We start from the raw sequence: 13390 nt of genomic DNA on the forward strand, positions 1-13390 counted from the left end.
TGGTCCTTTGGCTATCACGAGTTTCTTTCTGGTGCCACCACATCTTTGCTTCCAGGAACTCTTGTGAAATTAACAGAAACTTGGTCTAGGTGATTCATTGATACAGAGATTTGCATTACATATGTTAAATGATGTCAGAAACAATACCATGTCTCTTAGCTGAGTAATGGCTTTTCCTGATCTAGTGAACTAAGTCAAGAAACCTGAGTTACAGGTCACGTGACCTTGAGCAAGTCAGTTCTCTCTGGCTCTTCATTTGCAACGTTCATGTCCTCCCCTGCAAAATAAAGAAGCTTTCAGCTTAAAGGTCTTTGATTCTTTGTCAGATCTACTCTGTTACATCTAAATCCATGTGTAATGAGCTGTGTTATGGGATTCCATAGGCATTTGTAAATTAGGCTTCAAGAATTCACTTTCTCATGTGAATCTCTTCCTAGGTCAGTACTTATTTTTCCGTTTAGAACTCTCTTCTCTTTTCACAGGCTATTCTATTTTAAAACCTTAAGATGCTGCAAAGTCATGAAAACTTACAGCTTCTTCTGTAACAGAACTCATTTATATTTTAGCTTGTGCTCACACCTTCTGAAAGGTTGATATGGACAGAGCCATTATTTATTTTATTAAGTCCCCATGGAGTTAAAAATAAGCTCATCTGTAAAAAATACATTAGTATAGAACATCTTTTGTTTGTTATTCCTCAGTGTGTATGCAAAACAAACTTTTAAAATGTAAGTTGGTTTGTTGCTAAAAGGCATTAAGATAGGCTAAAGTTTATTATTTAAGAATAATTTTAATCTAATTCCATTTTGCTGATACTTTAAGACAGCAAACTTTATTTTCAAATAATGCTTTTCTAAATTATAAAATTAGCACATGCTTAATATATAAAACTGAGGGATACACAAGAAAATATAAAGAAAATTAAAATACCTCTTAATACTACAATCCAAAGATAGTAACTGTTAACATTTGGCATATTTCATTTGGGTCATTTTTCTGTGTATTATGTATATATCTACACATCTTTTCATACAAAAGATGATTGTGCCAGATATGTAGTTTTATACTTTCTCACTTATATGATCTTTGAAAACATGATTTTCATTGACTAAATCCATTTTAAGAATATCCTCTTATTTATTACCCAGTCCCTGGTGGTTGGATATGGAAATCATTTTGTTTATTTCCAGAGATCATTTATCACATAGATACTCTCAAATAGGAGATGGGACTTAGGTTCTAAAGTATGTTAGTTTAAAGCTGGTTTTTTTCCTTCTTCTGAAAGAGTAATCTTTCTTCTAAAAGCAGGCCTTTCCTGCCCACTGCCCAGTAAGTTTACTTGGTGATGAAGAAATACACACTGAATTGTACTTAGTGGGACATGTCTGGCAATTCTAAAACCTTATTTTGGATAACTGAAATGATGAGGTTTAAATATCTCTTTAGCAGAGATAGTTCACAGGAAGGCACAGAAGAACATGTTCATTTACATGGCATTATCCCTTGCTTGGAGAGTCAGTCTCTGTCTTTTCTATATGCTCATGCAGACACAAAAGAAGGAATTCTTTGGCTGCAATTTTTATAGACTTCAGTGTTATTGAAATGAAAGTGGTTCAAGGACATTTCCATTTGTTACTAGCTTATGGTTTCTCATCTCATGTAAATTATTTTGCCACTTTTCATTTTAATTCTTTGCTGTCATTGTCTGGCAAAAGATCATTTGGTTTCTCCCTGTGAAGACATTCACTGATCACTCAGCCGACGGTGTCCTTTGTCTGTAGAAGTGTAGTGCCCTCCGGATTTATTTTATCACTTTTTTATTGCTACCTGCGGACTTTTGTTTATACTTCTTTTCCTGTTTTGTCTTAGGAAATGTCTAGGGCTATATACATTTCATATGGACTAGAAGTATGTTTTGAGCTCCAGAGTTTCATTTCAGAAACAGGTCCCCTTTAGAGTCCAGCAGCCAAGTTCTCCTACAGTTTATCCACTTGGTAACAGAAATTTCTAGTCCTTCAAAATAATCTAAAATGTTGGAAGGTGAATAACAGTGTGTACTGTTCCTAGGGCTGTCTTGAATGCATTTTATCACCATTCCGAAGCATCTCTTGAATCTCACCTTTCTTTTCTATGTCCAGGCCTCAACCTACTTCAGGCCTTCTCCACAGCCATCATCACAGCTGCCTAACTGGCTTCTGCCTCTAGTATCAGCAGAGATATTGCCCTACAAAAATAAGTTTGATCTTAGAATACCTCTGCTTTAAATTATAGCTCCCAGTTGCCTACAAAGTTAACTCCATACCCTTTAAAATCTGGACCCAACCCTTCACAACCCCCCGTCATACGCTGTGTATTCTAGCCATACTAAACTCCTTCCCATTTTCGGAACATTGTAAGCTCTTTCGTGACTCTTTCACTGCCTTTGGATATCGTGTTGTTTCCTCTGCCTGACAACATTTCCCTGCACCCACCCTCTCTGCCCTGAAAACCCTTGCTATTTCTTCAAGACCCTGCCCAAATATACATTCCTCTCTGCTACCGCGGTACTGTATTCATACAGCTAATACAATTTCTTTTACAATACTTCCTAATATCTTCTTTACATACCTGTATCTCCTGGTGACTACTTGGGGAAGCTTTGTCTGGTTCACCTTTGCCACCATTTAGCCAACTGCCTGGTATACACTAGGACTTAACATTTTTGGGTGATTGAAATGAATGACTAATTCAGTATATTCAAAATCAAAGTTATTAGATCTATTTCCCAACTTCATTGGCAGTTCATTTTGGTTATATATAGCTCAGAAATAAACACAAATATCAAAAATAAATACAAATAAAACAAAAATAGCTTAGGCTAAAACCACCAAATTTACTTAGAGAAGATAATTGTACGAAATGGTGAAATCCTCACTTTCTCCTGAGATAGTCTGGGTTTTACCAAAAGTCTTAACTGAAACCACTGTTTTCTGTTTTCACCTTTGTTTCCTTTTCTCATTCATTTATTCCCTGGTGTATTCATTTATTCAACCATCTGTTCATTAGATACTTACTGTCTATTATATGCCAAGCATATTTTTTGGGCTTAAATACCTCCTTTTGTGAGTAGATAGAAACTATAGCCATCTTCCTCTTGATGCTTCCTTTTTTCTGAGCAATTACCATATCCTCCTCGTCAGAGCACATGTGAAAAAGATTCAGAGGATTTTAGTTGACATTAAATTCAGATATATATATATATATATTATGTAGTGTGGTCCTAGAGTGGCCATATAATTTATTGTCCAAAGCGGGACACTCTGGGAGATTAAGATGGGATTTGTTAATAATCCAAGAAAACAGCACTATGTCAGGCAAACCAGCGTGTATGACCATCCTTCTGTAAGCCCTATAGCCTAATCACATCACATCACTAGTTGCCTTCTGTTTTTCAAGCATGTCTTAAGTTTTATACCTTCATATTTTTGTCTTTACTATTACTGTTGCCCTTGCCTCTCCAATGCCTGCTCACCCCTCAGAAGCCTGCCCAATTCAATGAGCTTTCCCAGATCAGCCCAGTCCATAGAGATATCACTCTTTTCTGAATTTAACATGTTGTTTTATACTTAATTAGAAGCTAGATGCATTTTATTTTGTCACAGTTATGTTTTGACTCCTTTTATTATTTAATTTTTTTATATCTTCTTCTCAACTGAACCATAATCAGGGCCCATATTTTGAAATTACTCATATCCCTCAAGTACAATGCCTTATGCATAGTCATGTAATACATAGTTGTTTGGTATTTTAATTTCCTGGTCTACCTTTATCTTTTCAAAAAACTCTTCTACTTATATCAATATTGTGTGTCTTTTCTCACAAAAAAGTTTTAAGAGTTTTGCAGTGAAAAATCTTACTACGTTTTAAACTTAAATTTTACCATGAGGTACTGTAAATGTCATTTTATCCATTTAGATTATACTCTGTATCTTGAATTAATATTTTTTAAACATTGAAACATTACAGAAATAAAGAAGAGAGTTGTGCTGACAGTCCTTTGTATACTCCTCCAGCTGCAATAGCACGTTTCAATGAAAATTCATATTTTTTAATAGGCCTACATTTCTTAATTACAAAAATAACAGGTCTTTAGTAGAGAAGAAAGGATTAATTAGTTACCAGACTTAGAGATTTAAAACCATATTGAATCAATTCTTATTTTCTTTAGCCTTTGATTTGGAAAAAGTTACTGATTTCCTTTTTTACTCTAGTCTTCTTTATTTTATATAGTTAGATCCTAAAAATACAGATTAATTTTAATCTTTAATTAAATTTAATTCATTTTAAACCTTTTTAACTCAGTACAAAAAATTATATATACCATGAATAACTGCAAATTCTAATTTAGCTTCCAGAGATAGCATGGCTTTATCTATTTGTCACAAGAACAGAAATCACAATCCTAATATTTTCTAGCTGGTCCAAATACACTTTCCAAACATAAATAGTTACAGAGTTGTATTAATCATTAAACTAGTTCTTAAATATTGTACTGTCTCTCCCAAGTTCTCTTCTTAAAAAGTAATTTATAAAAATAGCATGTGTTTATTTCAGAAATTCAACAGAGAAGTATATAAGGCAGAATGTCAATTTTTTAAAATTTTTTTCTTATTTCTCCAAGAAAAAGTGAAAATCATTCTTAATTGCCACCAATATTTTCCGTTTTTACCCCCATCCCCAACACTGTCACTTCTTGGAGGTAGTCATTGCTAACCCCTTAGTACGTATCCTTCAAGATCCATTTTGCAATACCTATTTGCCCTCGCTTGTTAGCAGTTCATTTACTGTGAGATCCATTTCTTTTGGAGGCCCCCACACTGGGTTGGTGGTGCCATTGTCTATCATTATTGACTCATCAGCACTATCATTAGTGAGGAGTGCATGTGAGGATGAGTCAGACTTGTACCCTGGCATCATGTGGTTTTCAGTGCAACAGAAGACAGATGTATACAGTGATAACTGTAATACAAGATGAAAGATATATAAGAGAGGAATAGATGAAGTGCGGTGGGATCCATAGGGCAAAGAAAATACATTTGATTGGCCAAGAGGTGATATTTGAGGTGTACCCTGGAAAGATAAGATTTGCACTGCGGGGTGGGGGGAGGCAAAAAGCTGATGTACTTGCAAGAGAAAGGTATAGAGATGCAAGGAGTTTATAGAGTTGTTCCATTTTCCTAGGTGGTAGCATGCATATATGGGAGTAGCAGATAAAGATGTAGAGGTTGTTTGCTGAGAATGATGGTTTCCAGCTGCATCCATGTCCCTACAAAGGACACGAACTCATCCTTTTTTATGGCTGCATAGTATTCCATGGTGTATATGTGCCACATTTTCTTAATCCAGTCTGTCACTGATGGACAGTTGGGTTGATTCCAAGTCTTTGCTATTGTGAATAGTGCTGCAATAAACATACATGTGCATGTGTCTTTATAGCAGCATGACTTATAATCCTTTGGGTATATCCCCAGTAATGGGATGGCTGGATCAAATGGTATTTCTAGTTCTAGATCCTTGAAGAATTGCCACACTGTCTTCCACAATGGTTGAATCAGCTTACAGTCCCACCAACAGTGTAAAAGTGTTCCTGTTTCTCCACATCCTCCCCAGCACCTGTTGTTTCCTGACTTTTTAATGATTGCCATTCTAACTGGTGTGAGATGGTATCTCATTGTGGTTTTGTTTTGCATTTCTCTGATGACGAGTGATGATGAGCATTTTTTCATGTGTCTGTTGGCTGTATGAATGTCATCTTTTGAGAAGTGTCTGTTCATATCCTTTGCCCACTTTTTGATGGGGTTGTTTGTTTTTTTCTTGTAAATTTGTTTGAGTTCTTTGTAGGTTCTGGATATTAGCCCTTTGTCAGATGAGTAGATTGCAAAAATTTTCTCCCATTCTGTAGGTTGCCTGTTCACTCTGATGGTAGTTACTTTTGCTGTGCAGAAGCTCTTTAGTTTAATTAGATCCCATTTGTCAATTTTGGCTTTTGTTGCTGTTGCTTTTGGTGTTTTAGGCATGAAGTCCTTGCCCATGCCTATGTCCTGAATGGTATTACCTAGGTTTTCTTCTAGGGTTTTTATGAGGTTGTTTAGAGGGGACTTTGAACACCTCTCTAATAAACCTTTGAGAATTTCTGAACAGGATAGTAACTAGAGATATGCTTTAGGAATATCAATCAGGCACTGGAGCGGGTACAGTGTCATCACAGGCTTTGCAGTCACTTGGAAGAAAAGTTATCACAATGAGGTGTACTGGCCAAAGAGCTATTGCTTAAAAGGAACCCGTAGGTCTTAGCAACTAGTGTATCCCATCAAGTCTAAGAAGGCCTTAGATTGTAAGACACACCTTATTTGACGTGCCAGTAAGGGAGACAGAACACCACCAATTATAAAATGCATCCTGACTTCAGAGATCACAATAATGAAGAAATATGTATTATAAAAACAGTGAAGTAAGATCACTGTATGGGCACATGGAAAAGATGAGATATGCAGGAAAGAAAGGAGAGAGTTGAGAAAATGAAAGGAAGGGGAATGAGGTCAAAGACAAAAGCGGAGAAGTTGACCTTGAAGAGGAGGAGAATGCATGCATCTTCCTCTGCCATAAGACAAATGAATGAGTAATGCTTAGAACATTGTACAAGTTGAGAAGCCAAGCAATTAACTCATATTAAATAATCTCCATCTTCATAAGAGAGAAAGCAAGGTCATCTGCAAAAAGTGACAGTGGTCAATTTGAGGGTTTGGGGTAAGAGAGTGCAAAGTTTTCAGGTAAATGGGGCAGGAAAGATGGGATATGAAAGGCAATTGGTTAGAAAAGACCAAAAGAATTCCGAACAGAAATGAGGGTCTCAGTTAAGGTTGAAAAATGTGGATTTATTAAAAAACCAATTGGCCCTATTTTATGACTTTGTCCAGGAACACTTGGTCCCCTGAGAAAAGGATGGAAGAAAATAAATGGAAGTTGCTTTCTGCAGGGTAGGAGATTGACTGGACAGGTATGGTGGAAGGACAGAAAAGCTAAAGAACCTAGTTTCTCTAAGGGAAGTTGCTGATTTCGCATGCCATGGAGTTCAGGCTAAGAAATGACAGGTGAAGCCCAAAGGAGTGAAAAACAGAGATTGTTTTTGTTTTTGTTTTGTTTTGTTTTTTTAACTGGTGGTTGGGAGAATTAAGGAGTTAAAATAAAGAAAGTGCAGAACAAATTATTTTGAAGAGGAGGCATAGGTAAATACAAAGTTGACTGGGGAATTTCAGAATTGAAGATCATGGAGGTAGAATTCCAAGGGTTAAGCCTTGAAGATAAAGTGTTGTCTTTTAAAGAACAGATGGGAGTATATCTCTGTGTACCTTGGAAACCTCGAAGGCACCCCGTTTATTTCAGTATGAAGTCTTCTTGAGGAACACACAAGGGTCTTCACAAACTGGCCCCATCCCACCTTTCCAGGCCACTATCTCATTGCTTTGTACAAGCCCTATGTTCTAGCCACATTTAACTCTTCTCTATGCCCAGAATCCTCAAAAGCTTTTATCTGCTATTTTGCCTTTGCATATGCTGTTCCCTCTTAAATAAAATGCTTTTCCTCCTCTTCTCTGCCTTGCAATCTCCTGCACATCCTCTAGACCTAATTCAGATGGCACTCCTCAGTGACGCCTTTCCAGGCTCCTGCCAACAACACTGAGCACACATTCATCCACGCTCCCTCAGTGCTCTGTCCGTACATCCTATGGCATTTCACCACAGGGTATTGACTTACATGTCTCTCTCTAGTGGACTGTGAACACTTCGGAGTCAGAAACTATATCATCTTTCTTTATCCACAGTGACAAGCACATATTAGGTACTTAGTATCTGCTTTTTGTTAAATTTTGTGTAAATGAACTCATCCAGAACATCTCAGAAGTTATGACCTGTGCATTTAGGTCACCTGGAAATCTTGTTAAAATTCAGATTCTGATTTAGTAAGTCTGAGGTGGGGTCTGAGATTCAGTTCTTCTAACTGGCTCCTAGGTGACAGCCATGCTGTTAGTTCTCAGAGTTAATCCAAAGCTTCTTAGCCTAAGTAAATAGCAGACATAGAGCAGAGACAGAAGCCATTAGAAATGTGAAAGTGAAGCAATTATGAGGGTAGTGACTTGGAAAAATCCTCAGTATGCACACTGGAGTCCCAGAAATGACAGCAGAAAATGGTGCAGGAAGAGATGCTCAAATAAAGCAGAAGACCATGGTGGAGGGTGGTAGTTGACAAGACTGGGAGGATATAGCTATATGACGTAAGTTTTACAGAAGAAAAGGTAGTTAGGTGGGGACAGCTGCTGTGGGTCAGGACTACATCAGGTGAGACATCAGATGAGGTTAAATAAATAAATAACTACAGTGAAGGCATGCCCTCCGAGGAAGAGTGGGCGGTGAGAGGAGGGAGTCAGTGTTAGGAGCTGGGTTTGCAGGTCATCGTCAGGAAGGGCTGGGGCCTCCAGTGCTATTCACAGTAGGATGGCATTTCCACCAGTGCAGACAGGAGTGCTGAAGGTTTAAGAAAGGCTGGATTACAGGGAAAGGGAAACCCGTGAAAAAATGGTAGGTGCTAGAATTTGACAGGGGCCCATTTCCTGATTGGAAGTTTCCAAGTTGAAACCATGAAAGTTCTCCTTTTCTTTTTTTAAACTCATGGGTGACTGAAAAAGTAGCACTAATAAGCATTCTATTCCCACATGCAGTCTGATGGGTCTGAGAATTCTAAGGATGGGTTAAGTAAATTTATTCTTTCTTTAAAGTACTATTGTTCTTTAAAAAGTACAAAAGTAATACATACTTTTTTAACAAATGAAAAAGAAAATGTTTAAACTCCTCCCACTAAGCCCCCTCCCCACAAATCAGTAACCAGTATTTAAGCTTACTGTGTAGTCTTCCAGCTTTCATCTATGCAAACTTATGTACACATAGGAATTTTTAATTCTGTAATGATATTTTCATATTATTATTGGTATAATACCAATATTGAAAATAACAGTGTTTTCAGTATTATTCTGTGGATAGTTTTCCTCACTTAGAAATATGTCATAAACATCCCTCCAGGTCAGTGGACAGAACTCTTAACTTATTTTTTCCTACTAGTTTTAAACAGCAATGTATAAGTATAGATATCCCATAATTTGTTCTGCCATTCTATTGATGGATACGTGGGTAATTTCAAATTTTTGCTATATCAATGACATCTTTTAATGAAGCACAGCAGTATGTAGACCTGTTCTGTCCCATATAATAGCCACTAGTCACATGGAGCTATTCAAATTAAAATTAAAATTAAATAAAATTCAAATTCCATCCCTGACATTAGCCTCCTTTCAAGTGCTCAGTAGCCATTTTTGAGTTTTGGCTACCATACTGGACAGCATAGAAGATTCTACTCTCACAGAACATTCCATTCGACAGCCTGGACCTAGACACTTACGTGTGGCATCTTACAGCACATATTTTTCAACGAGTTAGTGTTTTAATGAGAGTATGTTTGAAAAATAAAAACTTTGTGTTTGTATTGGTTGCATCTGCAGTTACTTCAATGAGAATCAATACCCAGATGAAGCAAAGAGGGAAGAAATTGCAAACGCTTGCAATGCAGTTATACAGAAGCCAGGTAAGGTCGCAGGCACAGCCTTGCTCTGCGGTGGTGCAGCACAGCGCTTGGTTACAGGTTGACATCTAGGACAGTTAGTCTTGTGCGTGCGTTGGCATAGTGCTCCCAGCTCAGTCTGTGCCATCCTTCAGCAGGTGACCAGTGCCCTGTCCTGCTCACACAGTACTTCTGAGGGATGTTTTTATGGTACTCAAAATCAAATGCTCACATAGGAGAATTTTCAAGGAATGACCCTACATGAGATGTGAGACCTTGAAATTACTATTTTTTTAATGTGTAGATTTCCTTTTCCAAGAATTTAGCTAAAAGATACTATGAAACAGTGTTAAAGTTTTAAATATTTAAGCAAGCTTTGTCAATATAAAATTAAGATAGAATTTTTTAAAACAATTGTTATAAATTGTAAAATGCTGTATTTCTCTTTGGGAAAAGAATTCTTTTTGTAGTTAGTTTCTATCTCCTTTACACATTGAGATGACTTCTGCTTGCTTAGCTAAGAAAAATTTAGGGCAGGTACCATTTTGAAGTCCTGTTGTTCCAAACTCAACAAACCCACTTAAATATTTCAAATGTATTTTCTTCCTTGTGCTAAAATGTTATTTCACATTTTACAGATTTTGTTAAACATAAACCATTTTCAGTTAATAGATCCAATTGATTTCCATGTCGCCAGTTATTTTGATTGGCCTAAAGGCTACATATGAAAGTATCAGTGTTTTATAAAATTAAGTAGACCTTCATTCTCCCTCACCCAGAAGCCAGACTTCTAGCAATGTAGACCCTACAAACTCTGCTCCAGTGACACATAAGTGAAAGGAATCTGTACCCTGTTTCAAACATGCCAAAAGTCCCAGCCCTAAAGCTGTGCAGAAACTTGAACTCTCCCTGGAACATGTTGCCCTCGTATCATCAAGACCCTAACAAACCTGCTTTCTGGTTTCTTCACACACTGGATTAATAGCTGAAAAACAAAAGGAAAGGTGAGGAGGGAATGTTACAGAGGGGTCTGTATTGGCAAGCATGGTACTATCCATAAAAAACCACATTGGACTTCTTGCCGGGTGTGGTGGCTCACGCCTGTAATTCCAGCACTTTGGGAGGCCAAGGCAGGCGGATCATGAGGTCAGGAGATCGAGACCACCCTGGCTAACATGGTGAAACCCTGTCCTTACTAAAAATACAAAAAAATTAGCCGGGCGTGGTGGCGGGAGCCTGTAGTCCCAGCTACTCCGGAGGCTGAGGCAGGAGAATGGCGTGAACCCGGGAAGCGGAGCTTGCAGTGAGCTGAGATTGCGCCACTGCACTCCAGCCTGGGGGAGAGAGTGAGACGCCGTCTCAAAAAAAAAAAAAATCACATTGGACTTCAAAGATGGTAAATCTAAAATGCAACTTGAATTGTGCTATGTAGTCAAACCCAGTTACGATAATGGATAGTCATAGCGGCCTTCAGCCTTCAAGAAAACATGTATAATATCCTCTGTCCTAAGACAGCAGGTAATTAGTTAACATAAGGTCTTAAAGATGTAAGTAAATTTTTGTTGTCTGGATACTTGACAAAGAAGAACTTATCTTGGGTCGTTGTGTGGCTCACGCCTGTAATCCCAGCATTTTGGGAGGCCAAGGTGGGCAGATAGCTTGATCCCAGGAGTTGGAGGCTACCCTGGGCAACATGGTGAGACCCCATCTCTACAAAAACCACAAAAATTAGCTTGGTATGGTGGCTTGGGCCTGTAGTTCCAGCTACCCAGGGGGCTGAGGTGGAAGGATCACTTCAGCCCAGGAGGTCAAGGCTGCAGTGAGCTATAATTGCACCACTGCATTCTAGCCTAGGTAAGAGAGTAAGACCCTTTCTCAAAAAAATAAAAAAAGAGTAACTTATTCTGATACAATAATGGTAATTAAATGAAACCCCCATAGTACTGTCACATGAACATGGATCTGGCACCCTAGCCAACTGACTTTGTGGAATTCTCTAATATTATGTATGGCTTTCTGAATTGAAGCATGTTGTGTTACTAGTTGCTGTGTTTGTATTCATTTACATATTTATTCATTCAATAATTGGGGTGTGTACATGGTACCAGGTAATACTTTAAACATCCCTCTGCATCTATAGTTTTGGCAACAAATGTAATCAAAAGCAACAAAATAAAAATATTAGCCCTTAAAACTAGTTTATTCTTGGATCCCAGATACAGATTATCTGAATTTTATTGCATGTATTTACAGGCAAAAAACTGTCAGATCTGGAAAGAGTTACCTCCCTGAAAGTATATAATTGGTTTGCTAACAGAAGGAAGGAGATCAAGAGGAGAGCCAATATTGGTAATGTATCAGTGAGGCTGCTTTTCTCTTGTGCTGCAGTTGTGAACGTCATGTTTATATTAAGATTAACTTCAGTTTAGAAACTGCAAGTCTAAAGGATCCTAACTTCTTTTTTTTTTTTTTTTTTTTTTTGAGATGGAGTTTCGCTCTTGTTCCCCAGGCTGGAGTGCAGTGGCGCGATCTCGGCTCACCGCAACCTCTGCCACCCGGGTTCAAGTGATTCTCCTGCCTCAGCCTCCCGAGCAGCTGGGATTACAGGCATGCGCCACCACACCTGGCTAATTTTGTATTTTTAGTAGAGATGGGGTTTCTCCATATTGGTCAGGCTGGTCTCGAACTCCCAACCTCAGGTGATCTGTCCGCCTCGGCCTCCCAAAGTGCTGGGATTACAGGCGTGAGCCACCATGCCAGATCCTAACTTCTAGGACTAACAAAAATTGCCCTAATGTCTTTCATTGTATTTTTAATAAACCACAGTTAGTAGTATTTGCACTATTTGTATTGTAATGGTAATGACATTTTTATAAAACTCATTGTTCTTAAAGTTCTAGAATATAGAATTAGACTTGGCCCCTGAGCAATTGATTACTCCTGTGGTACATATGAAAGATACTTGTAGGGTCTTGAGAAAGGGAGTGTAATACCCAGAATTTATTATTACTGGACTATGACTTAGATATTACAAAACGATTAATAGTTTGGAATGAAAGAGACTTAATAGACAAGGAATGCAGCAAAAGGCAGAGATAAAGAGCATTTAAGAAATATGAATTCTCGATGTAATCATGTATACATGTATATATACACATATCAAAACATCACTTTGTACATTATAAATATATACAATTTTTATTATATTTCAATAAAGCTGAACAGAGAAAACAAAAATGCCAGAAGTGCCCTAGAGGGAACTATGAATACAACTGAAAAAGGAAGAAATAAAGGATTTTTTCCCATTCAAAACTATAATAGTAATACATAAGAATAAGAAATTTAAGTTGGTGAGTCAGGTAGGATGTTGGTTTTTAGCTTCTAAAATTGAATTTCATTTCTCCCATCCAAGTACTAACCAGGCCTGATCCTCCTTAGCTTCCAAGATCAGACGAGATCGGGCGCATTGAGCGTGGTATGGGCATAGAATGCATTTCATTTCCTTTCCTTTCCTTTGTAAATATACTTTTTATTCATCAGTACAGTTCTCATATGCTTTATAGAACCCTAAGATAGGAGGACTGTTTAGTTAGTTAGCAAGTATTTATGAAGCACGTAACATGCACAGCAGCAGAGACCCCAGAATGGCAAATGTGTGCCTCCCTTGACCTACATGCATTTGAATTTCATCCATCTTACAGTCTAAAAGAAACAACTGTAGAGAAATATAGGTTTTTGTTT

At 37.7% G+C, this 13390-nt stretch overlaps 1 protein-coding gene across 38 annotated transcripts in view; it reads left to right on the forward strand.

The window, feature by feature from the left end:
- Positions 1-13390, forward strand: part of HMBOX1 (homeobox containing 1) — a 164959-nt gene that overhangs the window by 147148 nt on the left and 4421 nt on the right. For 28 of the 38 annotated variants that reach the window (XR_013397224.1, XR_013397225.1, XR_003732310.2 and 25 more), the window contains exons 7-8: positions 9591-9673; positions 11903-11998. Coding sequence is in view for 31 of the 38 variants with exons in the window: in XM_015145094.3 (XP_015000580.1) it covers positions 9591-9673; positions 11903-11998 (179 nt within the window). In the remaining 7 variants the exon portion in view is untranslated. The remainder of the gene's footprint in view (positions 1-9590; positions 9674-11902; positions 11999-13390) is intronic. The other 10 variants (XM_077943385.1, XM_028852524.2, XM_077943386.1 and 7 more) reach the window with 1 other exon arrangement.

The sequence above is a fragment of the Macaca mulatta genome, chromosome 8 (genome assembly GCF_049350105.2).
Source record: "Macaca mulatta isolate MMU2019108-1 chromosome 8, T2T-MMU8v2.0, whole genome shotgun sequence".
Taxonomy (NCBI): domain Eukaryota; kingdom Metazoa; phylum Chordata; class Mammalia; order Primates; family Cercopithecidae; genus Macaca; species Macaca mulatta.